Source organism: Pelodiscus sinensis, chromosome 19 (assembly GCF_052426305.1).
Source record: "Pelodiscus sinensis isolate ZL-2025 chromosome 19, ASM5242630v1, whole genome shotgun sequence".
NCBI classification, from domain to species: domain Eukaryota; kingdom Metazoa; phylum Chordata; order Testudines; family Trionychidae; genus Pelodiscus; species Pelodiscus sinensis.
Window position 1 is genome coordinate 806334 of NC_143070.1, and position 23402 is coordinate 829735.

At 62.7% G+C, this 23402-nt stretch overlaps 1 protein-coding gene across 1 annotated transcript; it reads right to left on the reverse strand.

The window, feature by feature from the left end:
* Positions 1 to 21: 21 nt before the first annotated feature.
* LOC149522008 (class I histocompatibility antigen, F10 alpha chain-like) lies at positions 22 to 19502 on the reverse strand. Its single transcript, XM_089771668.1, has 7 exons — positions 19325 to 19502; positions 17624 to 17884; positions 17031 to 17306; positions 4586 to 4861; positions 4047 to 4160; positions 3812 to 3844; positions 22 to 3278 (listed from the first exon to the last, which is right to left on the reverse strand). The coding sequence occupies exons 1-7, from the start codon at positions 19383 to 19385 to the stop codon at positions 3205 to 3207; spliced, it is 1095 nt and encodes a 364-aa protein (XP_089627794.1). The 5' UTR covers positions 19386 to 19502; the 3' UTR covers positions 22 to 3204.
* Positions 19503 to 23402: the final 3900 nt, after the last annotated feature.

Below are 23402 nucleotides of genomic sequence, written 5' to 3' on the forward strand. Positions count from 1 at the left end.
GAGCCCCGGCTGGGGGTGAGTGGGGGGGAGCCGCAGGCTGAGAGTTCGTCCTTCCTGGTTCCTGTTGGCTCCGCACTGGGTGGGTCTGACAGCGCCCAGCTCCTGGGGGGCTTGGGGTCGGGGCTGAGGGCTGGGCCTGGGGGACGGGGTCAGGGCTGGGCTAGGAGGTGTCTGCTGCCCCTGCTGGTGCCCCGGGTGAGGGAGGAAGTGGCTGCCGGGCTCCACCCTGCCCCGCAGAGCCGCCCCCCACGGCCCCGTCACCCTCTCCTGCCGCGCCAGCGGCTTCCACCCGCGTCCCATCCACCTCTCCACCGAGACCGACTGGCTGCAGGGTGGTGATTCGGGTGCCCTGTGTTGTCTGGTCTGGGGTTCGCAGTTAGTTACTGCCTCACCTCTGGTGCTCTTGCGAGGTTGCCTGCAGTTTGCAGGCGTTTCACTCTGGTGCCAGTATCTTTTTACGGCTCTTCACCCGCCTTCCCCAGGTCTGTGTAATGTCCCGCTGCAGCGTTCAATGGTGAGTGGTCATGGAGAAATTCCACCGCCTCCCCCTTGCTCTCGCCCATGAAAGCCCATGGCCTCCTCGGGTGGCTGCGGGGCAGAGGCAGGCCAGAGACCAGGGCAGAGGGGCCTGTTGAGTGGGGCCATAGGGTAGGGTAGGGTGGGGAGCCAGCAGGCCCCCCAGGGCAAGGTCTGACGCAGGGAGAACTGAGACACCGGGTTATGTGCACAGTCATTCACACTGGGCTGGATAGTAACAAAGTCATTTTATTAACCACAAGCAGTAGGATTTCAGGAGTTACAAGTGAGAACAGGCAGAGCCAAGCAGGTGGCAAGTTAAAATCAACAGTCACCACTTGGCTAATTGTAACACACTCCAGCCTGTTTCCAACTCCCCCTGAAACTCTCCTCTTTCCAGCTACGTCTCCACACCGGGGAAGTCCCCTTTCCTGCAGGCTTTCGTTACCCTCTTGGGCGGGGCTACTCAACTTTGGGAGCCCCGGGGCCCACAGTGCTACTCACAGCACGTCGAGGGCAGCAACTTCAGGGTGGTTGCATAGACACACACATATATATGCAGATAGCTTCTTTCACTCAATATGACCTTGGCCATCACATGCCAGCAGAGCCCCGTGGCCATGGGTATTGGCCAAACCGGACAAAGGATACATGGACACAAATCAGGCATCCGAAAAGGACCCTGCTGGGGATGGTATAACCCGCCCGGGCACTCACTGCTGGGTCTCCCAGTCACATAGCACAAAGCAACTTCAGACACCAGCTGAGAGAGAAACTGAGGCACTGGCCTCACCTGCCATCTGACACCCCTAGCCAGGGACCGAGCAAAGGCCTCCCTCGGCGGGGCCGTCACATGCAGCACCCAAAGGACACCCGACGCCAAGCGTGGGCCCTTCCAGCCCTCTCCATCAGCCTCATGTAGCCGGAGGCTTTAACTGACGGGGGTTCCTCCTCCCCCTCCCCTCTCGTTCTGCTTTCTGACTGAGCCCCTGCGCCTCTCCCCGCACATGGAGGACGTGGGCTGTGCCCGTGAAAGCCCACGGCGCTGGGTCTGTTTGTTCTTCTCTAAGGGTGTGTCTAGACTACAGGGCTACGTCTAGACTGGCATGATTTTCCGGAAATGATTTTAACAGAAAAGTTTTCTGTTAAAAGCATTTTTGGAAAAGAGCGTCTAGATTGGCACAGTAATAGAAATGGAGCCGTGTTAGTCCGGTGTAGCTGAAGCAAAATGCAGGACAATGTAGCACTTTAAAGACTAACAAGATGGTTTATTGGGTGATGAGCTTTCGTGGGCCAGACCCACTTCCTCAGATCAAACAGTGGAAGATAATTGGCACGACCCTATATACCAAAGGATACAATCAAAAAATGAACACACATGAAAAGGACAAATCACATTTCAGAACAGGAGGGGGATGCGGGGGGGGGGGGCGGGGGAGGAGGAAAGGTAAGTGTCTGTGAATTGATGATATTAGAGGTGGGGAAAGTTAGATGTCTGTGAGCTAATGGTATTAGAGGTGATAACTGGGGAAGCTATCTTTGTAATGGGTAAGGTAGTTGGGGTCTTTGTTCATCCCCTACTGGAGAGTGTCGAATTTTAACATGAATGACAGTTCAGAGGATTCCCTTTCAAGTGCAGATGTAAAAGGTCTTTGTAGCAGAATGCAGGTGGTTAAGTCATTGAGAGAGTGTCCTTTCTGGTTAAAATGGCAAGAAACTGTTTTCTCTTTGTGATCTTGTCTGATATCTGTTTTGTGGGCATTAATCCTTTGGCGAGTGTCTGAGATGTTTGTCCAATGTACATAGCAGACGGACACTGTCGGCACATGATAGCATAGATTATATTTCTGGATGCGCAGGAATATGTGCGGAAAAGCATCCGTGGCCAATCTAGACACACTTTTCCGCAAAAAAGCCCCGATCGCCATTTTCGCCATTGGGGCTTTTTTGCAGAAAACAAATCTGAGCTGTCTACACTGGCCCTTTTGCACAAAAGTTTTGCGCAAAAGGACTTTTGCCCGAACAGGAGCAGCACAGTATTTCCACAAGGAGCACTGATTTCAGACAGTAGGAAGTCAGTGCTTTTGCGGAAATTCAAGCGGCTGGTGTAGACAGCTGGCAAATTTTTCCAGAAAAGCGGCTGATTTTCCGGAAAAACTGGCCAGTCTAGACACAGCCCAGGGTTTTGTCGACAAAAGTGGACTTTTCTTGACAAAACTATCCCTGTGTCTAGACTACCGCTGAGTTGTCGACACGTCAACAGAACTTGGCAGTTTTGTCGATGGCAGTAAACCTCGTTCCACGAGGAAAACGCCCTGAGTCGACAGAGTTCTGTGGCCAGCAGGCGTTATTGCAGCTGCACCGTCCTTTGCGCCCACACTGCCATGTCGAGAAAGCAGCTTGCCTTGCCGACAGAACTGGCTGGAGTCTAGACGCTCTTTGTCGACAGAAGCTTTGTCAAAAAGCCTGTCGTCTAGACGTACCCGAAGGCGCGACAGGACGGCTCTTTTTTATAGTTTTTTTAAGTTACAGACCAACATGGCTAATCCTGTGAGACTTTCAAAGCTGCAGCAGAGAATGCAAACCTAGGTCCCAGCACCTACCGGGGGAAACGGGTCCAGTCCCCCAGCAGGCATCCCCACAGCGCAGGGGGGAGTCAGCAGGGTCAGCAGCAGGGCAGGGCCAGCCCTAGCTCCGGGATCCCACGCTCCGGGGCTCTGTTCCCGAGGACGAGCTGGAGGCCGAATCTTCTCCCAGCTTAGCTGTGGGGAGAGGAGAAAATGGCCCGGAGGTGGGGTTAGCTGGGGGGCTCCCAGCCGGAGGGGGGAGGGATTCAGCTCCCGGCTCCCCCAGCCAAGTCCCCTGATGCTCCCCCCCCCATGCTGCACAGACACCCCGGCCCTGACAGCTGGGCTGTGGTCAGGCCACCTGGACAGAGTGTAACAGCCCCTCACCCGGCCCCAGAGCCCCAGGGACAAGCCTGCTTCCCCCCCAGCGTCCCGCCAAGGCCCCGGTGCATGCTGGGAGCGGGCCAAGCGCTGCTCTAGGGGTGACCTGTGGCTGCAACGCGTTGGGCCCTGGGCTGGGCACCGGCAGAGGTGGGGTCAGAAAATGCTGGGGGGGGGGTTGGGGGGGCTGGGACGGCCTGGCAGCTCCCACCGGCCCGGGGTCTGTCAGAGCCAGTCACCAGTGCGCAGGCCCTCTGCAGTCACTGCTGGGCCCCTCTGCCCCCCATGGGACCCCCCCTCCCATCATGCACTGGGGCACCCGGGCCCCATTCCCAGGGGTTACTCACTGGCTGCCGGGGTGTAGACAGGTTTTTGACGGCCTGAAACACAAGCGGGGAAAGGGGGTGAGTGCAGGGGAGCAGGGGGACCCCTCCCCCACAGTGACCCCGACTCCCTCCCCCCAACACAGGGCTCCCCATGGCCCCCATGGCCCCTCCCCCAGGCCAGCCCCACCCCCGCGGGGCACCCACCACCCAGCCAGCAACAGCCCAATGGCCCAGCCCTGCAGGGACCTGCTCTCACCTGCTGATTTTCTCCTCCACAGCCAGACGCCGGCCCCTGCGGCTCCAGCCAGACCCAGCGCGGCCAGGACGATAGCGGCCAGGACCCCGGGGGGCAGGGGGCCCTTCTCAGGGGCTGTGGGACGGAGAAGGGCTCAGTCACGGGGGGGGGGTCTCTGTTGGGGCAGCCACAGGCCTCGGCCTTGAACAGCTCCCCAGGAGCCCTGCAGAGACCTGGCCTATGGGGGAGGGGAGAGGCCAGGCTGGGAGGGGGCCAGGGATGGGGCACAGGGGATGGGGGCTCTGCTGGGCCCTGCCAGCCACACACACCACACAGCAATTGGGCCTTTCCCTTGAAACACTGTTAACTTGTGGAACTCACTGCCACTGGACACCCCCATGGCAATAAAATCTGATTCTCTGAGGAGTCGGCCCTTTCTGTGGGTCACACGAATACCCAGAGCTAGAAGAGTTCACATGGACAATGGGCAGGGAGACTGACCATCTTGTGGCTCAACTGCGCCCCTTCTCTAGAATCCCCCTGCCCAGCTCCCTCCTTACCCCAGACGAGGGTGGGCGCGGGCAGGCTGCTGTGCTCCACCCGGCAGGCGTAGCGGGGCCCGTCCGGCCGCGGGCCGATCTCCAGGGACGACTGGGTGTGGTAGGTGCCGTCGGCGAGGGGCAGGATCCCGCTGGAGCTCGTCTCTGCCAGGACGTCGCCTCCGTCCCGCACCCAGGAGAGGTGGATGGGACGCGGGTAGAAGCCGCTGGCGCGGCAGGAGAGGGTGACGGGGCCGTGGGGGGTGTCTCTGCGGGACACCGAGACCTCGGGGGGCACTGGGGGGAGACAGAGAGTGAGCCACGTGGGACAGGGTGAGAGGCAGGAGACACAGGCCCTGTAGCACGTCCACCCCTGCCGTGGGTGTCAGACCCGTCTGCGCCCGTTCACACTGATCCGTACTGGGGCTGGCGAATCCCCGGTGTCAGTCCCAGACCCATTCCCACAGCCCCACGGGGATAGCTGACAACACAGGCACTTTGTTGCCTTTGACAATCTTTTATCCATTTTCTCTCTCTTTTATTAACAACCGCAGTGTGGCAGCATCACCTCCCTCTGATGCGGAAGGAAAAGGACTCCCTAAGACCCCCTGGTGGGTGGGGCCAGAGCAACCCAGCCCCACCCACTGGAAGAAGAAGGCGGGGCCGGGAGTATAAAAGCAGGAGCCACGGACCCAGTTGTAATGCAGCCACTTGTGCTGCCTAAGGGGAAAGGCTTAGCTGCACTGCCCCGGAGAGGAGACTCGCCCAGGGCCTCTAGAACTGCTGCTCCGCCCCAACCTGGAGCCCGTGGACACTCCCCCAGCACCGCTGTCCCTGGTGCACCCTGAGGAGCTGACACGGGGCCAGGTAGGCCCCCAGGGGAAACTGGGAAGCAGCCTGGGGGCAGCTGATCCATTGCTGACTCAGGAGATGGAGCTCACCTGGGCAGTGTGCAGAGGGCAGGATCCCCGCTTGCACCTGACCCCGGGGAACCCCTGATGCAGGCCAGGCCTATGCACTTGCTGGCCCTCTGCCGGAGTGGGACCTGACCACTGCTCAGACAGCCCTGAGCCCCTAAACGGTTGGCTTATCCCTCTGCCCTGAACCAGGCCTAGAATTGATAACTGGGGCTGGTGTACCACAGGGAGCACTGGGGTGTGTGAGGGGAGGTGGGGGATGGGTTAGAACCTCTCCCCTGTGTAAGGGGGCTGGGGGGGGCACAGGGAGCACTGGGGTGTGTGAGGGGAGGTGGGGGATGGGTTATAACCTCTCCCCTGTGTAAGGGGGGCTGGGGGGCACAGGGAGCACTGGGGTGTGTGAGGGGAGGTGGGGGATGGGTTATAACCTCTCCCCTGTGTAAGGGGGGCTGGGGGGCACAGGGAGCACTGGGGTGTGTGAGGGGAGGTGGGGGATGGGTTATAACCTCTCCCCTGTGTAAGGGGGCTGAGGGGCACAGGGAGCACTGGGGTGTGTGAGGGGAGGTGGGGAATGGGTTATAACCTCTCCCCTGTGTGAGGGGGGCTGGGGGGCACAGGGAGCACTGGGGTGTCTGAGGGGAGGTGGGGGATGGGTTATAACCTCTCCCCTGTGTAAGCGGGGCTGGGGGGCAGAGGGAGCACTGGGGTGTGTGAGGGGAGGTGGGGGATGGGTTATAACCTCTCCCCTGTGTCAGGGGGGCTGGGGGGCACAGGGAGCACTGGGCTGTGTGAGGGGAGGTGGGGGATGGGTTATAACCTCTCCCCTGTGTAAGGGGGGTTGGGGGGCACAGGGAGCACTGGGGTGTGTGAGGGGAGGTGGGGGATGGGTTATAACCTCTCCCCTCTGTGAGGGGGGCTGGGGGGCACAGGGAGCACTGGGGTGTCTGAGGGGAGGTGGGGGATGGGTTATAACCTCTCCCCTGTGTAAGGGGGGCTGGGGGGCACAGGGAGCACTGCGGTGTCTGAGGGGAGGTGGGGGATGGGTTATAACCTCTCCCCTGTGTAAGGGGGGTTGGGGGGCACAGGGAGCACTGGGGTGTGTGAGGGGAGGTGGGGGATGGGTTATAACCTCTCCCCTGTGTGAGGGGGGCTGGGGGGCACAGGGAGCACTGGGGTGTGTGAGGGGAGGTGGGGGATGGGTTATAACCTCTCCCCTCTGTGAGGGGGGCTGGGGGGCACAGGGAGCACTGGGGTGTCTGAGGGGAGGTGGGGGATGGGTTAGAACCTCTCCCCTGTGTAAGGGGGGTTGGGGGGCACAGGGAGCACTGGGGTGTGTGAGGGGAGGTGGGGGATGGGTTATAACCTCTCCCCTGTGTAAGGGGGGGCTGGGGGGCACAGGGAGCACTGGGGTGTCTGAGGGGAGGTGGGGGATGGGTTAACACCTCTCCCCTGTGTAAGGGGGGCTGGGGGGCACAGGGAGCACTGGGGTGTGTGAGGGGAGGTGGGGGATGGGTTATAACCTCTCCCCTGTGTAAGGGGGCTGGGGGGCACAGGGAGCACTGGGGTGTCTGAGGGGAGGTGGGGGATGGGTTAGAACCTGTCCCCTGTGTGAGGGGGGTTGGGGGGCACAGGGAGCACTGGGGTGTCTGAGGGGAGGTGGGGGATGGGTTATAACCTCTCCCCTGTGTAAGGAGGGCTGGGGGGCACAGGGAGCACTGGGGTGTCTGAGGGGAGGTGGGGGATGGGTTATAACCTCTCCCCTGTGTGAAGGGGGCTGGGGGGGCACAGGGAGCACTGGGGTGTCTGAGGGGAGGTGGGGGATGGGTTATAACCTCTCCCCTGTGTAAGGGGGGCTGGGGGGCACAGGGAACACTGGGGTGTCTGAGGGGAGGTGGGGGATGGGTTATAACCTCTCCCCTGTGTAAGGGGGGCTGGGGGGCACAGGGAGCACTGGGGTGTGTGAGGGGAGGTGGGGGATGGGTTATAACCTCTCCCCTGTGTAAGGAGGGGCTGGGGGGCACAGGGAGCACTGGGGTGTGTGAGGGGAGGTGGGGGATGGGTTATAACCTCTCCCCTGTGTAAGGGGGGCTGGGGGGCACAGGGAGCACTGGGGTGTGTGAGGGGAGGTGGGGGATGGGTTATAACCTCTCCCCTGTGTAAGGGGGGCTGGGGGGCACAGGGAGCACTGGGGTGTGTGAGGGGAGGTGGGGGATGGGTTATAACCTCTCCCCTGTGTAAGGGGGGCTGGGGGGGGGTACAGGGAGCACTGGGGTGTCTGAGGGGAGGTGGGGGATGGGTTAACACCTCTCCCCTGTGTAAGGGGGGCTGGGGGGCACAGGGAGCACTGGGGTGTGTGAGGGGAGGTGGGGGATGGGTTATAACCTCTCCCCTGTGTGAGGGGGGGCTGGGGGGCACAGGGAGCACTGGGGTGTCTGAGGGGAGGTGGGGGATGGGTTATAACCTCTCCCCTGTGTGAGGGGGGCTGGGGGGGCACAGGGAGCACTGGGGTGTCTGAGGGGAGGTGGGGGATGGGTTATAACCTCTCCCCGTGTAAAGGGGGCTGGGGGAGGCACAGGGAGCACTGGGGTGTCTGAGGGGAGGTGGGGGATGGGTTATAACCTCTCCCCTGTGTAAGAGGGGGCTGGGGGGCACAGGGAGCACTGGGGTGTCTGGGGGGAGGTGGGGGATGGGTTAGAACCTCTCCCCTGTGTAAGAGGGGGCTGGGGGGCACAGGGAGCACTGGGGTGTGTGGGGGGAGGTGGGGGATGGGTTATAACCTCTCCCCTGTGTAAGGGTGGTTGGGGGGGGCCACAGGGAGCACTGGGGTGTGTGGGGGGAGGTGGGGGATGGGTTATAACCTCTCCCCTGTGTAAGGGTGGTTGGGGGGGGGGCACAGGGAGCACTGGGGTGTGTGGGGGGAGGTGGGGGATGGGTTATAACCTCTCCCCTGTGTAAGGGGGGTTGGGGGGGCACAGGGAGCACTGGGGTGTCTGAGGGGAGATGGGGGATGGGTTATAACCTCTCCCCTGTGTGAGGGGGGGCTGGGGGAGGCACAGGGAGCACTGGGGTGTCTGAGGGGAGGTGGGGGATGGGTTATAACCTCTCCCCTGTGTAAGGTGGGGCTGGGGGGCACAGGGAGCACTGGGGTGTCCGAGGGGAGGTGGGGGATGGGTTATAACCTCTCCCCTGTGTAAGGGGGGGCTGGGGGGCACAGGGAGCACTGGGGTGTCTGAGGGGAGGTGGGGGATGGGTTATAACCTCTCCCCTGTGTGAGGGGGGCTGGGGGGCACAGGGAGCACTGGGGTGTGTGAGGGGAGGTGGGGGATGGGTTATAACCTCTCCCCTGTGTAAGAGGGGGCTGGGGGGCACAGGGAGCACTGGGGTGATTGAGAGGAGGTGGGGGATGGTTTATAACCTCTCCCCTGTGTAAGGGGGCTGGGGGGCACAGGGAGCACTGGGGTGTCTGAGGGGAGGTGGGGGATGGGTTATAACCTCTCCCCTGTGTAAGGGGGTTGAGGGGCACAGGGAGCACTGGGGTGTCTGAGGGGAGGTGGGGGATGGGTTATAACCTCTCCCCTGTGTAAGGGGGGCTGGGGGGGCACAGGGAGCACTGGGGTGTGTGAGGGGAGGTGGGGGATGGGTTATAACCTCTCCCCTGTGTAAGGGGGGCTGGGGGGGCACAGGGAGCACTGGGGTGTCTGAGGGGAGGTGGGGGATGGGTTATAACCTCTCCCCTGTGTAGGGGGGGCTGGGGGGCACAGGGAGCACTGGGGTGTCTGAGGGGAGGTGGGGGATGGGTTATAACCTCTCCCCTGTGTAGGGGGGGCTGGGGGGCACAGGGAGCACTGGGGTATCTGAGGGGAGGTGGGGGATGGGTTATAACCTCTCCCCTGTGTAAGGGGGGCTGGGGGGCACAGGGAGCACTGGGGTGTGTGAGGGGAGGTGGGGGATGGGTTATAACCTCTCCCCTGTGTAAGGAGGGCTGGGGGGCACAGGGAGCACTGGGGTGTGTGAGGGGAGGTGGGGGATGGGTTAAACCTCTCCCCTGTGTAGGGTGGGGACTGGGGGGCACAGGGAGCACTGGGGTGTCCGAGGGGAGGTGGGGGATGGGTTATAACCTCTCCCCTGTGTAAGGTGGGGCTGGGGGGCACAGGGAGCACTGGGGTGTGTGAGGGGAGGTGGGGGATGGGTTATAACCTCTCCCCTGTGTAAGGGGGGTTGGGGGGGGGGTACAGGGAGCACTGGGGTGTCTGAGGGGAGGTGGGGGATGGGTTAGAACCTGTCCCCTGTGTGAGGGGGGTTGGGGGGCACAGGGAGCACTGGGGTGTCTGAGGGGAGATGGGGGATGGGTTATAACCTCTCCCCTGTGTAAAGGGGGCTGGGGGAGGCACAGGGAGCACTGGGGTGTCTGAGGGGAGGTGGGGGATGGGTTATAACCTCTCCCCTGTGTAAGAGGGGGCTGGGGGGCACAGGGAGCACTGGGGTGTCTGGGGGGAGGTGGGGGATGGGTTAGAACCTCTCCCCTGTGTAAGAGGGGGCTGGGGGGCACAGGGAGCACTGGGGTGTGTGGGGGGAGGTGGGGGATGGGTTATAACCTCTCCCCTGTGTAAGGGTGGTTGGGGGGGGGGCACAGGGAGCACTGGGGTGTGTGGGGGGAGGTGGGGGATGGGTTATAACCTCTCCCCTGTGTAAGGGTGGTTGGGGGGGGCACAGGGAGCACTGGGGTGTGTGGGGGGAGGTGGGGGATGGGTTATAACCTCTCCCCTGTGTAAGGGTGGTTGGGGGGGGCACAGGGAGCAGTGGGGTGTCTGAGGGGAGGTGGGGGATGGGTTATAACCTCTCCCCTGTGTAAGGGGGGTTGGGGGGGCACAGGGAGCACTGGGGTGTCTGAGGGGAGATGGGGGATGGGTTATAACCTCTCCCCTGTGTGAGGGGGGGCTGGGGGAGGCACAGGGAGCACTGGGGTGTCTGAGGGGAGGTGGGGATGGGTTATAACCTCTCCCCTGTGTAAGGTGGGGCTGGGGGGCACAGGGAGCACTGGGGTGTCCGAGGGGAGGTGGGGGATGGGTTATAACCTCTCCCCTGTGTAAGGGGGGGCTGGGGGGCACAGGGAGCACTGGGGTGTCTGAGGGGAGGTGGGGGATGGGTTATAACCTCTCCCCTGTGTGAGGGGGGCTGGGGGGCACAGGGAGCACTGGGGTGTGTGAGGGGAGGTGGGGGATGGGTTATAACCTCTCCCCTGTGTAAGGGGGCTGGGGGGCACAGGGAGCACTGGGGTGTCTGAGGGGAGGTGGGGGATGGGTTAGAACCTCTCCCCTGTGTAAGGGAGGGCTGGGGGGCACAGGGAGCACTGGGGTGATTGAGAGGAGGTGGGGGATGGTTTATAACCTCTCCCCTGTGTAAGGGGGCTGGGGGGCACAGGGAGCACTGGGGTGTCTGAGGGGAGGTGGGGGATGGGTTATAACCTCTCCCCTGTGTAAGGGGGTTGAGGGGCACAGGGAGCACTGGGGTGTCTGAGGGGAGGTGGGGGATGGGTTATAACCTCTCCCCTGTGTAAGGGAGGGCTGGGGGGCACAGGGAGCACTGGGGTGTCTGAGGGGAGGTGGGGGATGGGTTATAACCTCTCCCCTGTGTAAGGGGGGCTGGGGGGCACAGGGAGCACTGGGCTGTCTGAGGGGAGGTGGGGGATGGGTTATAACCTCTCCCCTGTGTAAGGAGGGCTGGGGGGCACAGGGAGCACTGGGGTGTGTGAGGGGAGGTGGGGGATGGGTTAAACCTCTCCCCTGTGTAGGGTGGGGACTGGGGGGCACAGGGAGCACTGGGGTGTCTGAGGGGAGGTGGGGGATGGGTTATAACCTCTCCCCTGTGTGAGGGGGTCTGGGGGGCACAGGGAGCACTGGGGTGTGTGAGGGGAGGTGGGGGATGGGTTATAACCTCTCCCCTGTGTGAGGGGGCTGGGGGAGGCACAGGGAGCACTGGGGTGTCTGAGGGGAGGTGGGGGATGGGTTATAACCTCTCCCCTGTGAGAGGGGGGCTGGGGGGCACAGGGAGCACTGGGGTGTGTGAGGGGAGGTGGGGGATGGGTTATAACCTCTCCCCTGTGTGAGGGGGCTGGGGGAGGCACAGGGAGCACTGGGGTGTCTGAGGGGAGGTGGGGGATGGGTTATAACCTCTCCCCTGTGTAAAGGGGGGTTGGGGGGGGCACAGGGAGCACTGGGGTGTCCGAGGGGAGGTGGGGGATGGGTTATAACCTCTCCCCTGTGTAAGGTGGGGCTGGGGGGCACAGGGAGCACTGGGGTGCCTGAGGGGAGGTGGGGGATGGGTTATAACCTCTCCCCTGTGTAAGGTGGGGCTGGGGGGCACAGGGAGCACTGGGGTATCTGAGGGGAGGTGGAGGATGGGTTATAACCTCTCCCCTGTGTGAGGTGGGCCTGGGGGGGCACAGGGAGCACTGGGGTGTGTGAGGGGAGGTGGGGGATGGGTTATAACCTCTCCCCTGTGTAAGGGGGGGCTGGGGGGGCACAGGGAACACTGGGGTGTGTGAGGGCAGGTGGGGGATGGGTTATAACCTCTCCCCTGTGTAAGGGAGGCTGGGGGGCACAGGGAGCACTGGGGTGTGTGAGGGGAGAGGTTATAACCCATCCGCCCCTCCCCTCACACACCCCAGTGCTCCCTGTGCCCCCCAGCCTCCCTTACACAGGGGAGAGGTTATAACCCATCCCCCCCTCTCCTGTGTGAGCGGGGCTGGGGGGCACAGGGAGCACTGGGGTGTGTGAGGGGAGGAGGGGGGATGGGTTATAACCTCTCCCCTGTGTAAGGGGAGCTGGGGGGCACAGGGAGCACTGGGGTGTGTGAGGGGAGGTGGGGGATGGGTTATAACCTCTCCCCTGTGTAAAGGGGGCTGGGGGGCACAGGGAGCACTGGGGTGTCTGAGGGGAGGTGGGGATGGGTTATAACCTCTCCCCTGTGTGAGGGGGGCTGGGGGGCACAGGGAGCACTGGGGTGTCTGAGGGGAGGTGGGGATGGGTTAGAACCTCTCCCCTGTGTGAGGGGGGCTGGGGGGCACAGGGAGCACTGGGGTGTCTGAGGGGAGGTGGGGATGGGTTAGAACCTCTCCCCTGTGTGAGGGGGGCTGGGGGGCACAGGGAGCACTGGGGTGTCTGAGGGGAGGGGGGGATGGGTTATAACCTCTCCCCTGTGTAAGGGGGGCTGGGGGGCACAGGGAGCACTGGGGTGTGTGAGGGGAGGTGGGGATGGGTTATCACCTCTCCCCTGTGTAAGGAGGGGCTGGGGGGCACAGGGAGCACTGGGGTGTGTGAGGGGAGGTGGGGATGGGTTATCACCTCTCCCCTGTGTAAGGAGGGGCTGGGGGAGGCACAGGGAGCACTGGGGTGTGTGAGGGGAGGTGGGGGATGGGTTATAACCTCTCCCCTGTGTAAGGGGGGCTGGGGGGGCACAGGGAGCACTGGGGTGTGTGAGGGGAGGTGGGGATGGGTTATAACCTCTCCCCTGTGTAAGGGGGGCTGGGGGGGCACAGGGAGCACTGGGGTGTGTGAGGGGAGGTGGGGGATGGGTTATAACCTCTCCCCTGTGTAAGGGGGGGCTGGGGGGCACAGGGAGCACTGGGGTGTCTGAGGGGAGGTGGGGGATGGGTTATAACCTCTCCCCTGTGTAAGGGAGGTTGGGGGGCACAGGGAGCACTGGGGTGTGTGAGGGGAGAGGTTATAACCCATCCCCCCCTCCCCTCACACACCCCAGTGCTCCCTGTGCCCCCCAGCCTCCCTTACACAGGGGAGAGGTTATAACCCATCCCCCCCTCCCCTGTGTGAGCGGGGCTGGGGGGCACAGGGAGCACTGGGGTGTGTGACGGGAGGAGGGGGGATGGGTTATAACCTCTCCCCTGTGTGAGGGGGGCTGGGGGGCACAGGGAGCACTGGGGTGTGTGAGGGGAGGTGGGGGATGGGTTATAACCTCTCTCCTGTGTGAGGAGGGGCTGGGGGGCACAGGGAGCACTGGGGTGTGTGAGGGGAGGTGGGGATGGGTTATCACTTCTCCCCTGTGTAAGGAGGGGCTGGGGGGCACAGGGAGCACTGGGGTGTGTGAGGGGAGGTGGGGGATGGGTTATAACCTCTCCCCTGTGTGAGGGGGCTGGGGGGGCACAGGGAGCACTGGGGTGTCTGAGGGGAGGTGGGGGGATGGGTTATATAACCTCTCCCCTGTGTGAGGTGGGGCGGGGGGGCACAGGGAGCACTGGGGTGTCTGAGGGGAGGTGGGGGATGGGTTATAACCTCTCTCCTGTGTGAGGAGGGGCTGGGGGGCACAGGGAGCACTGGGGTGTGTGAGGGGGGTGGGGGATGGGTTATAACCTCTCCCCTGTGTAAGGGGGGTTGGGGGGCACAGGGAACACTGGGGTGTGTGAGGGGAGGTGGGGGATGGGTTATAACCTCTCCCCTGTGTGGGGGGGGCTGGGGGGCACAGGGAGCACTGGGGTGTGTGAGGGGAGGTGGGGGATGGGTTATAACCTCTCCCCTGTGTAAAGGGGGCTGGGGGGCACAGGGAGCACTGGGGTGTGTGAGGGGAGGTGGGGGATGGGTTATAACCTCTCCCCTGTGTGGGGGGGGCTGGGGGGCACAGGGAGCACTGGGGTGTGTGAGGGGAGGTGGGGGATGGGTTATAACCTCTCCCCTGTGTAAGGGGGGCTGGGGGGCACAGGGAGCACTGGGGTGTGTGAGGGGAGGTGGGGGATGGGTTAGAACCTCTCCCCTGTGTAAGGGGGGCTGGGGGGCACAGGGAGCACTGGGGTGTGTGAGGGGAGGTGGGGGATGGGTTATAACCTCTCCCCTGTGTAAGGGGGGCTGGGGGGGCACAGGGAGCACTGGGGTGTGTGAGGGGAGGTGGGGGATGGGTTATAACCTCTCCCCTGTGTAAGGGGGCTGGGGGGGCACAGGGAGCACTGGGGTGTGTGAGGGGAGGTGGGGATGGGTTATAACCTCTCCCCTGTGTAAGGGGGCTGGGGGGCACAGGGAGCACTGGGGTGTGTGAGGGGAGGTGGGGGATGGGTTAGAACCTCTCCCCTGTGTAAGGGGGGCTGGGGGGCACAGGGAGCACTGGGGTGTGTGAGGGGAGGTGGGGGATGGGTTATAACCTCTCCCCTGTGTAAGGGGGGCTGGGGGGGCACAGGGAGCACTGGGGTGTGTGAGGGGAGGTGGGGGATGGGTTATAACCTCTCCCCTGTGTAAGGGGGCTGGGGGGGCACAGGGAGCACTGGGGTGTGTGAGGGGAGGTGGGGGATGGGTTATAACCTCTCCCCTGTGTAAGGGGGCTGGGGGGCACAGGGAGCACTGGGGTGTGTGAGGGGAGGTGGGGGATGGGTTATCACCTCTCCCCTGTGTAAGGGGGGCTCGGGGGCACAGGGAGCACTGTGGTGTCTGAGGGGAGGTGGGGGATGGGTTATAACCTCTCCCCTGTGTGAGGGGGGCTGGGGAGCACAGGGAGCACTGGGGTGTGTGAGGGGAGGTGGGGGATGGGTTATAACCTCTCCCCTGTGTGAGGTGGGGCTGGGGGGGCACAGGGAGCACTGGGGTGTGTGAGGGGAGGTGGGGGATGGGTTATAACCTCTCCCCTGTGTAAGGAGGGGCTGGGGGGGCACAGGGAGCACTGGGGTGTCTGAGGGGAGGTGGGGGATGGGTTATAACCTCTCCCCTGTGTAAGTGGGGCTGGGGGGCACAGGGAGCACTGGGGTGTCTGAGGGGAGGTGGGGGATGGGTTATAACCTCTCCCCTGTGTAAGGGGGGCTGGGGGGCACAGGGAGCACTGGGGTGTCTGAGGGGAGGTGGGGGATGGGTTATAACCTCTCCCCTGTGTAAGGAGGGGCTGGGGGGGCACAGGGAGCACTGGGGTGTCTGAGGGGAGGTGGGGGATGTGTTATAACCTCTCCCCTGTGTAAGGGGGGCTGGGGGGCACAGGGAGCACTGGGGTGTCTGAGGGGAGGTGGGGGATGGGTTATAACCTCTCCCCTGTGTAAGGGGGGCTGGGGGGCACAGGGAGCACTGGGGTGTCTGAGGGGAGGTGGGGATGGGTTATAACCTCTCCCCTGTGTAAGGGGGGCTGGGGGGCACAGGGAGCACTGGGGTGTGTGAGGGGAGGTGGGGGATGGGTTATAACCTCTCCCCTGTGTAAGGGGGGCTGGGGGGCACAGGGAGCACTGGGGTGTCTGAGGGGAGGTGGGGATGGGTTAGAACCTCTCCCCTGTGTAAGGGGGGCTGGGGGGCACAGGGAGCACTGGGGTGTGTGAGGGGAGGTGGGGGATGGGTTATAACCTCTCCCCTGTGTAAGGGGGGCTGGGGGGCACAGGGAGCACTGGGGTGTCTGAGGGGAGGTGGGGATGGGTTAGAACCTCTCCCCTGTGTTGGGGGGGCCGAGGGAGCACTGGGTGGAAGTGGTTGTGACGTTTTGCTGGCCAGTGCGGGGGGCAGAAGTGGTCTGTGTGGCTGGTTTGGTGCCTTGCAGGAGAGGACGCGGGATCGGGCTGTGAGTTGCCGTGGTGCGTGCCGTTAGCCCTGCTTGGACCCTTGCAGTGGTGCCCGCACACGGGGAGGCTGTGGCAGGTCAGAGCGGCAGAGGAGTAGCCCTGTGGAGTGTGCTGCACAGGCAGTCAGAACCAGCAACGGCGGGTGTGATGTAGTGAGGGGCTGTCTGCTCTGTTCTCTGGGGTCCCCCTGTGCTGTGGGCTGTGATTCCCACTGATTCCCCCACACGTGGATGGGCCCAGACACTCAGTCCCAGCCTGCGCAGGGAACAAGGCTCTTCCCCGGGGGAGAGAGAAAGGGAGGGAGGGGACGGCACCTGGCTGGGGGGGTAGGGGCTGGGAGCTGGGCAGTTGCTGGCTGGGAAACATGAAGGGAACAGCCCAAGATGAGGATCGGGGGGGGGGGATCCCCCTAACATCCTTTTTGCCTGATGCTGCACACTGCGTGGATGTCTTCACGATAATGTCAAGATCTCTTTCCTGATCAGTTGTAGCTAAATTAGCCCCCATTATATTGTGTGTCTAGCTGGGGTTATGTTTTACAATGTGCATCACTTTACACTAATCCACAGGAAGGGAGGGGGAGACACCACCTGGCTGGGGGGCAGGGCCTGGGAACTGAGCAGTTTTTGGCAGGGAAACATGAAGAGAGGAGACTGATCTGAGTACTGAGGGGCCAGGGGCCTGTGGACCCTTAACCCAAGGGGTCTGAGGCTGCCTGGCCCTGACTCCTGCACCCACACCTTGTCTGTGCTGGGCCGTGTCCTGGAGGAGCAACAAACCCCCCTGTTCTACTGGCCGGCAGAGTCTGGTCTGGCTGCTACGGGGGTGGGGGGGATTCTGGGGGGGGGGACGACCCCGATGCGCCATCACAGCGGGTCAGCACTAATAGCCCGGCACAGACTCATTAAGGGTCAATCTGAAAGCACTTTCGTTGCCAGGGGAGGGGGAGCTGAAGCAGGGGGAGGGGGAACAAGTGGCTGGGAAGGGAACGTAAGGGAGCCCCCGCCTGCTCGCTCACCCTGCCGCTCCACGATGCTCTGCCCTTGCTGCACCAGGACCTGCAGGGTCCCCAAGCAATCGTGCTGCAAGCATCGCCGGACAAACTGCGTCCAGGACACGTCCCTGTCCCAGAGCTGCTTCTGGGGAAAGGCCAATTGCACGGCTGCCACCCACGTCCCTGTCTGGTTGTCGAAGGCGATGAAGTCCTGCCCATCGAAGGCGTATTGGAACTGCAGGTCCATGGGGGTCTGGTCGCTCAGGGCACAGCCCACATGGACCTGCTCCGTGTGAAATCCTGTGGGAGAGGGGGAGAGCTCAGACCAGACGCTGGGAAACGTGTCCGTGGGCAGGTGGGACACGGGGTGGGGGCTGGGTGGTGACACCAGGACTTGGGAAACATGCCCAGCCCCCGCCATCCCACCTGCCCATGGACAGTGGCACCAGGAGCTCGGAGATGTGTCCGTGGGCAGGTGGGACATGGGGGCTGGACTGGGCCCATGACATCAGGAGCTGGGAAACGTGCCTGGCTTGTGCTCATAGCACAGTTGTTCCCCAGGGGAGGGATTCTGGGCAGGCACCTTTCCCTTGTGGCCATTCGCAGCTGCCACTCACCGCCTGTCTGGTTGTGCAGCTGCATCCACCACCTGATATCTTCCTTGGCTCCCTCCTCGTATCCCCAGAACTCTCTGGTCTTTTCCTGGAGATACTTGGCGCCCACGGCCTGTGCCAGCCAGTCCTGGCTGGGCCTGACCTCCTGCGTCTCACTGCTGTAGCGCATTACCTGAACACCGGCCACCTGAGTGCTCATGGTGAAGTGGTGGGTCCCATCTTCATGGATGACAGCAGTGACCATCACGGCCAGCCTGTGGTGCCCTGTAGCAACAGCAGAGAGGTGGAGTCTGGCAGCCGCTTCCTCCCTGGCCCAGGGGCACCAGTGTTACCCAGTGGACAGCAGCAGAGACCTCCCAGCCCTGCGTCACTGCCCTGGGTGAGGGAGGAGCTGGGGCCTGTCAGTGACTCACCCGGTGTGGGGCCGAGGGGGATCAGGAAGGACACGCTCTCAGCCTGCACCTCTGAAAGCCAGTGGCTTGTTTTGGGGGAGGGGCAGACATTGGCGGGGGCATTAACTGCTCCTATAGACCCGCCCCCCTAGGCAAATGCCCCATGAGGGGAGGGAAGGGAGTGCAAAGTGCCCACAGAATGGAGACATTTGTGGGGTGTGTGTGAGGCTGCAGGGTGTTGGACATGCCCGTGCAATCTCTGCGCATGTGAATGTGCAGGGATGGAGGAGTGGGGCACTAGTGTGTGCTAGGCCCTTTGTCGTTGGCGTTTAGTAAACAAACTGAACTCTGAACGCAGAGTGGGGGGGTCCTCAGGGCCTTCCCCCACCCCTCCCAGCCACAGCCAGAGGGGACTCTCAGGCGGCAGGTAGAAGAGAAGGGCTATTGGGTCCCAGGAGCTGGGGCGGATGAGAGTTTTGCAGGGCCCAGGGCGTGGGGAATATTGCAGTAGTAGTAGTGCATGCGCAGGGCCTGCGGCAGTCGCCCTGCTCGACCTGCCCTATATCCACTGCTGCCAGGGGCAGCCGGCACAGTCCAACCTGGGGGGAGGGGGTCACCAGAGCCAGCACCCTGAGCCCCCTCCCTGCACCCTCGGCCAGGGGAGAGGGCTCACACCCCCAGCAGCCAGCCCCAGCCCTGCAGGCAGCCCCTCCCCCTCCTCTGTCTCCCTTCCAAGGGTGTAGCCTGGGGTAACCCCCCACTAGTGAAAGCCACCCCCACCATCCCCAGCCGGGCACCGGGGCAGTGCGCAGGGAAACTGAGGCAGGCACACGGGGTTACCACAGAGCCGTAGCACTCACACCCAACCTAACCAGCAAACAGGGAACGCAATTCCCACGAGGACGGTGAGTCTGCGCACCCGCCCGCAGCCCTTCCCAGGAACTAAACGCACCAGGGATGCAGGGGGCGGGTGAGGGGGCCAGTCAAGCCGGCTGTGGCTACAGGAGAACTGCTGATTGCATCGCACCCCCAGCACTGCTACCCCCGCCTGCTCTTAGGGCAGAGGGTCCCCCAGGCCCCCGGGAGCCCAGTTCCTCACCTGCTTCCCACAGACACTCTTGTCCCCCCGCCCGGAGAGCAAACCATGGCCCCCAGTTTGGTACCCCTGCGTGAGAGGGAGCCCTCCTATCTGTCAGTCACACACACCCAGCCAGGACTCATCCTGCCCCCCCACTAAACTCCAACCAGGGCCTACCTTGCACCCCCAGCCCCTCCACGCACCCCTAGCCAGGGCTCACCCTCCCCCACTCACCCCCATGTACGGCTGCAGCCAGGAGCCCCCCGCACAGCGCCAGCAGCAGCCCCCAGGCCATGGCCCCTGTGCTGGAGGCGGGGGGGAGCAGATACCGCCGGGGTGCACAGTCCGTGTGTTGGGGGCTGAAGGACGAATCCCGGAGTGTCCGGCTGGCGGGTCCCAGCAGGAGGGCAGACACACCCAGATCCTGCCACTGCCACTATCACTTTCACTTTCCCCAGGGACCCAGGTCCCGGCGGCCAATCCGGGCCAGGCAGAGGCCGCTTGTCACCTGTCGCCAGGCAGGAGACTCCGATCCAGGTTCTGCAGAACTCCCAAGGCAGCCGGTCCTGGAACGTGCCCGGGGGTGGGCTGCCAGGGGACAGCGCTGCAGGCTGGAAGGGAGCTGCAGGGCCTGTGGAGGGCTGGGTGGGAGGGGGGAGGATGCAGGGGCTGGAGAGGGCTGGGTAGGAGAGGGGAGGATGCAGGGACTGGAGAGGGCTGCGTAGGAGAGGGGAGGATGCAGGGGCTGGAGAGGGCTGGGTGGGAGGGGGGAGGATGCAGGGGCTGGAGAAGGGCTGGGTGGAAGGGGGGAGGATGCAGGGCCTGTGGAGGGCTGAGTGGGAGGGGGGAGGATGCAGGGGCTGGAGAGGGCTGGGTGGGAGGGGGGAGGATGCAGGGACTGGAGAGGGCTGGGTGGGAGAGGGGAGGATGCAGGGGCTGGAGAAGGGCTGGGTAGGAGGGGGGAGGATGCAGGGACTGGAGAGGGCTGGGTGGGAGGGGGGAGGATGCAGGGGCTGGAGAAGGGCTGGGTAGGAGGGGGGAGGATGCAGGGGCTGGAGAGGGCTGGGTGGGAGGGGGGAGGATGCAGGGGCTGGAGAAGGGCTGGGTAGGAGGGGGAGGATGCAGGGACTGGAGAGGGCTGGGTGGGAGGGGGGAGGATGCAGGGGCTGGAGAGGGCTGGGTAGGAGGGGGAGGATGCAGGGACTGGAGAAGGGCTGGGTAGGAGGGGGAGGATGCAGGGACTGGAGAGGGCTGGGTGGGAGGGGGGAGGATGCAGGGACTGGAGAGGGCTGGGTGGGAGGGGGGAGGATGCAGGGGCTGGAGAAGGGCTGGGTGGGAGGGGGGAGGATGCAGGGGCTGGAGAGGGCTGGGTGGGAGGGGGGATGCAGGGACTGGAGAGGGCTGGGTGGGAGAGGGGAGGATGCAGGGGCTGGAGAGGGCTGGGTAGGAGGGGGAGGATGCAGGGACTGGAGAAGGGCTGGGTAGGAGGGGGAGGATGCAGGGACTGGAGAGGGCTGGGTGGGAGGGGGGAGGATGCAGGGGCTGGAGAGGGCTGGGTAGGAGGGGGAGGATGCAGGGACTGGAGAGGGCTGGGTGGGAGGGGGGAGGATGCAGGGGCTGGAGAAGGGCTGGGTGGGAGGGGGGAGGATGCAGGGGCTGGAGAGGGCTGGGTGGGAGGGGGGAGGATGCAGGGGCTGGAGAGGGCTGGGTGGGAGGGGGGAGGATGCAGGGGCTGGAGAGGGCTGGGTAGGAGAGGGGAGGATGCAGGGGCTGGAGAGGGCTGGGTGGGAGGGGGGAGGATGCAGGGGCTGGAGAAGGGCTGGGTGGGAGGGGGGAGGATGCAGGGGCTGGAGAGGGCTGGGTGGGAGGGGGGAGGATGCAGGGGCTGGAGAGGGCTGGGTGGGAGGGGGGAGGATGCAGGGGCTGGAGAGGGCTGGGTAGGAGAGGGGAGGATGCAGGGGCTGGAGAGGGCTGGGTGGGAGGGGGGAGGATGTAGGGGCTGGAGAGGGCTGGGTGGGAGGGGGAGGATGCAGGGGCTGGAGAAGGGCTGGGTGGGAGGGGGGAGGATGCAGGGGCTGGAGAGGGCTGGGTAGGAGGGGGAGGATGCAGGGACTGGAGAAGGGCTGGGTGGGAGGGGGGAGGATGCAGGGACTGGAGAAGGGCTGGGTGGGAGGGGGGAGGATGCAGGGCCTGTGGAGGGCTGGGTGGGAGGGGGGAGGATGCAGGGGCTGGAGAGGGCTGGGTGGGAGGGGGGAGGATGTAGGGGCTGGAGAGGGCTGGGTGGGAGGGGGGAGGATGCAGGGGCTGGAGAGGGCTGGGTGGGAGGGGGGAGGATGCAGGGGCTGGAGAGGGCTGGGTGTGAGGGGGAGGATGCAGGGCCTGTGGAGGGCTGGGTGGGAGGGGGGAGGATGCAGGGGCTGGAGAAGGGCTGGACCCGCCATGGGGCAGGACGTGGGGCACACTGGGTGCCATGGAGGGACCCTGGATACTGGCATTGGAAAAGGTTTAGAAAAGGGCAACTACAATGATGCCGGGTTTGGAACGGGGCCCATACGCAGAAAACCTCTTCCGCAAAAATGGCAAATGAGGCTCAGCGATGTGGAAGAGGTTTTTTGCGCTAGAAGGTGCTGTCTACACGGCCCCTTCTTGCGCAAGAAAAACCCTCTTGTGCACTGCTGCAACGCTGATTATTTTCAGGAATAACGGCGTTGCGCAAGAGGGTTTTTCTTGCGCAAGAAGGGGCCGTGTAGACAGCACCTTCTGGCGCAAGCGCCTCTTCTGCAAAATGGCGGCTCATTAGATATGCAAATGAAGCTCAGTGATATTCCACGCTTAGCCTCATTTGCATAGCTCTGGTGCAAGCTCGTGCCAGTGTAGACATAGCCTAAGAGGGGATAGGATGGGGTCTATACAAGCATGAGTGGGGTGGAGAACGTGGATGAGGAAACGTGATTGACTTGTTCCCGTCACACAGAACTAGGGCTCACCCACTGAAATTAACGGGCAGCAGGGTTAAAACAAGGCTGTAAAAGACGAGCCGATTATCTGATAAGCATTTCAAAGGAGGAATGTGGACGTGCCTGTTGACCAGTCAATGGACATTCTGTTGACTGGCCAATTCACGGCATTTTAACATCCTTAGTTTAAAACAAACCAAAGGAAGTTTTTCCTCACACAGGGTACAGCCAACCTGTGGAACTCCTCGCTGGAGGATGTTGTGAAGGCCAGGATTTAACCCTGTAAAAAGAACTAGATAATTACATGGAGGTTGGGTCCATCAGTGACCGTTAGCCAGGCTGGGCAGGGCTGGGGTCTCCAGTCTCTGTGTGTCAGGGCTGGGAATGGGCAACAGGGGAGAGATCCCTCAGTGTTTCCCTGTTCGGTTCGCTCCCTCTGGGGCTCTGGGCACTGGGCAGACAGGACACGGGGCTGGATGGACCTTGGCTCTGACCCAGCCTGGCTGCTCTGATGTTCTTTTTCCAGAAGACTGGAAAAGGGCAAAACTAGTGCCCATCCATAAAAAGGGAAACAAGAACAACCCAGGAAACTACAGACCAGTCAGTTTAACTCCTGTGCTAGGGAAGATAATGGAGCCAGTAATTAAGGAATCATCTGCAAACACCCGGAAGATAATGAGTTGACAGATAACAGCCGGCATGGATTTGTACAGAACAAATCACGTCGGACCAATCTGATGCTTTTTGTGATCGGATAACAAGTCTTGTGTCTAAGGAGGAAGCGGTGGAGGTGGGATACCTGGACTATAGTGAGGCATTTGACGGTCTTACATGACCCTCTTAGCAATAAACCAGGGAAACACAACCTAGATGGGGCTACTATAAGGTGGGTGCAGAACTGACTGGAGAACTGGGCTTGGAGAGTCGTTATTAACAGTTCACAGTCAACCCCCCTGGGCAATTTATTCCAGTGTTTCACCACCCTGACAGGCAGGAAGTTTTCCCTAATGTCCAACCTAAACCTCCCTTGCTGCAGTTTAAGCCCATGGCTGCTTGTTCTATCCTCCGAGCTTTTTAACGAGGAGTAACAGTTAATCCAAACTAAGGACTGAGTTCGGATTAACTTCTGACTACCACGTGTAGCCATGGGCAGTTCATTCAGACTAAGGGGGATTTAAAAATGGCAGCTGGACGGGAACATGCAAATAAAGCCTGGGATATTTAAATTCCAGACTTCATTTGCAACTCCTGTTCCCTGATTTGCCTACCTAGCTCGAATTAATGAGCTAGTGTAGACATACCCTCTTTTAGATACCCTGACAGGGGACATGAAAGTGGTTTTCAAGTATGTCTAC

Excerpts from the sequence above, each read along its gene's own strand:
- LOC149522008 (XM_089771668.1), bottom strand. The coding sequence starts at position 19,385 with ATGGCCTGGGGGCTGCTGCTGGCGCTGTGCGGGGGGCTCCTGGCTGCA. Across the intron at positions 4,862-17,030 it reads GAGCATCGTGGAGCGGCAGG|TGCCCCCCGAGGTCTCGGTG; the intron begins GTGAGCGAGCAG and ends GTCTCCCCCCAG. Across the intron at positions 3,279-3,811 it reads TGTCTACACCCCGGCAGCCA|CTAAGCTGGGAGAAGATTCG; the intron begins GTGAGTAACCCC and ends CTCTCCCCACAG.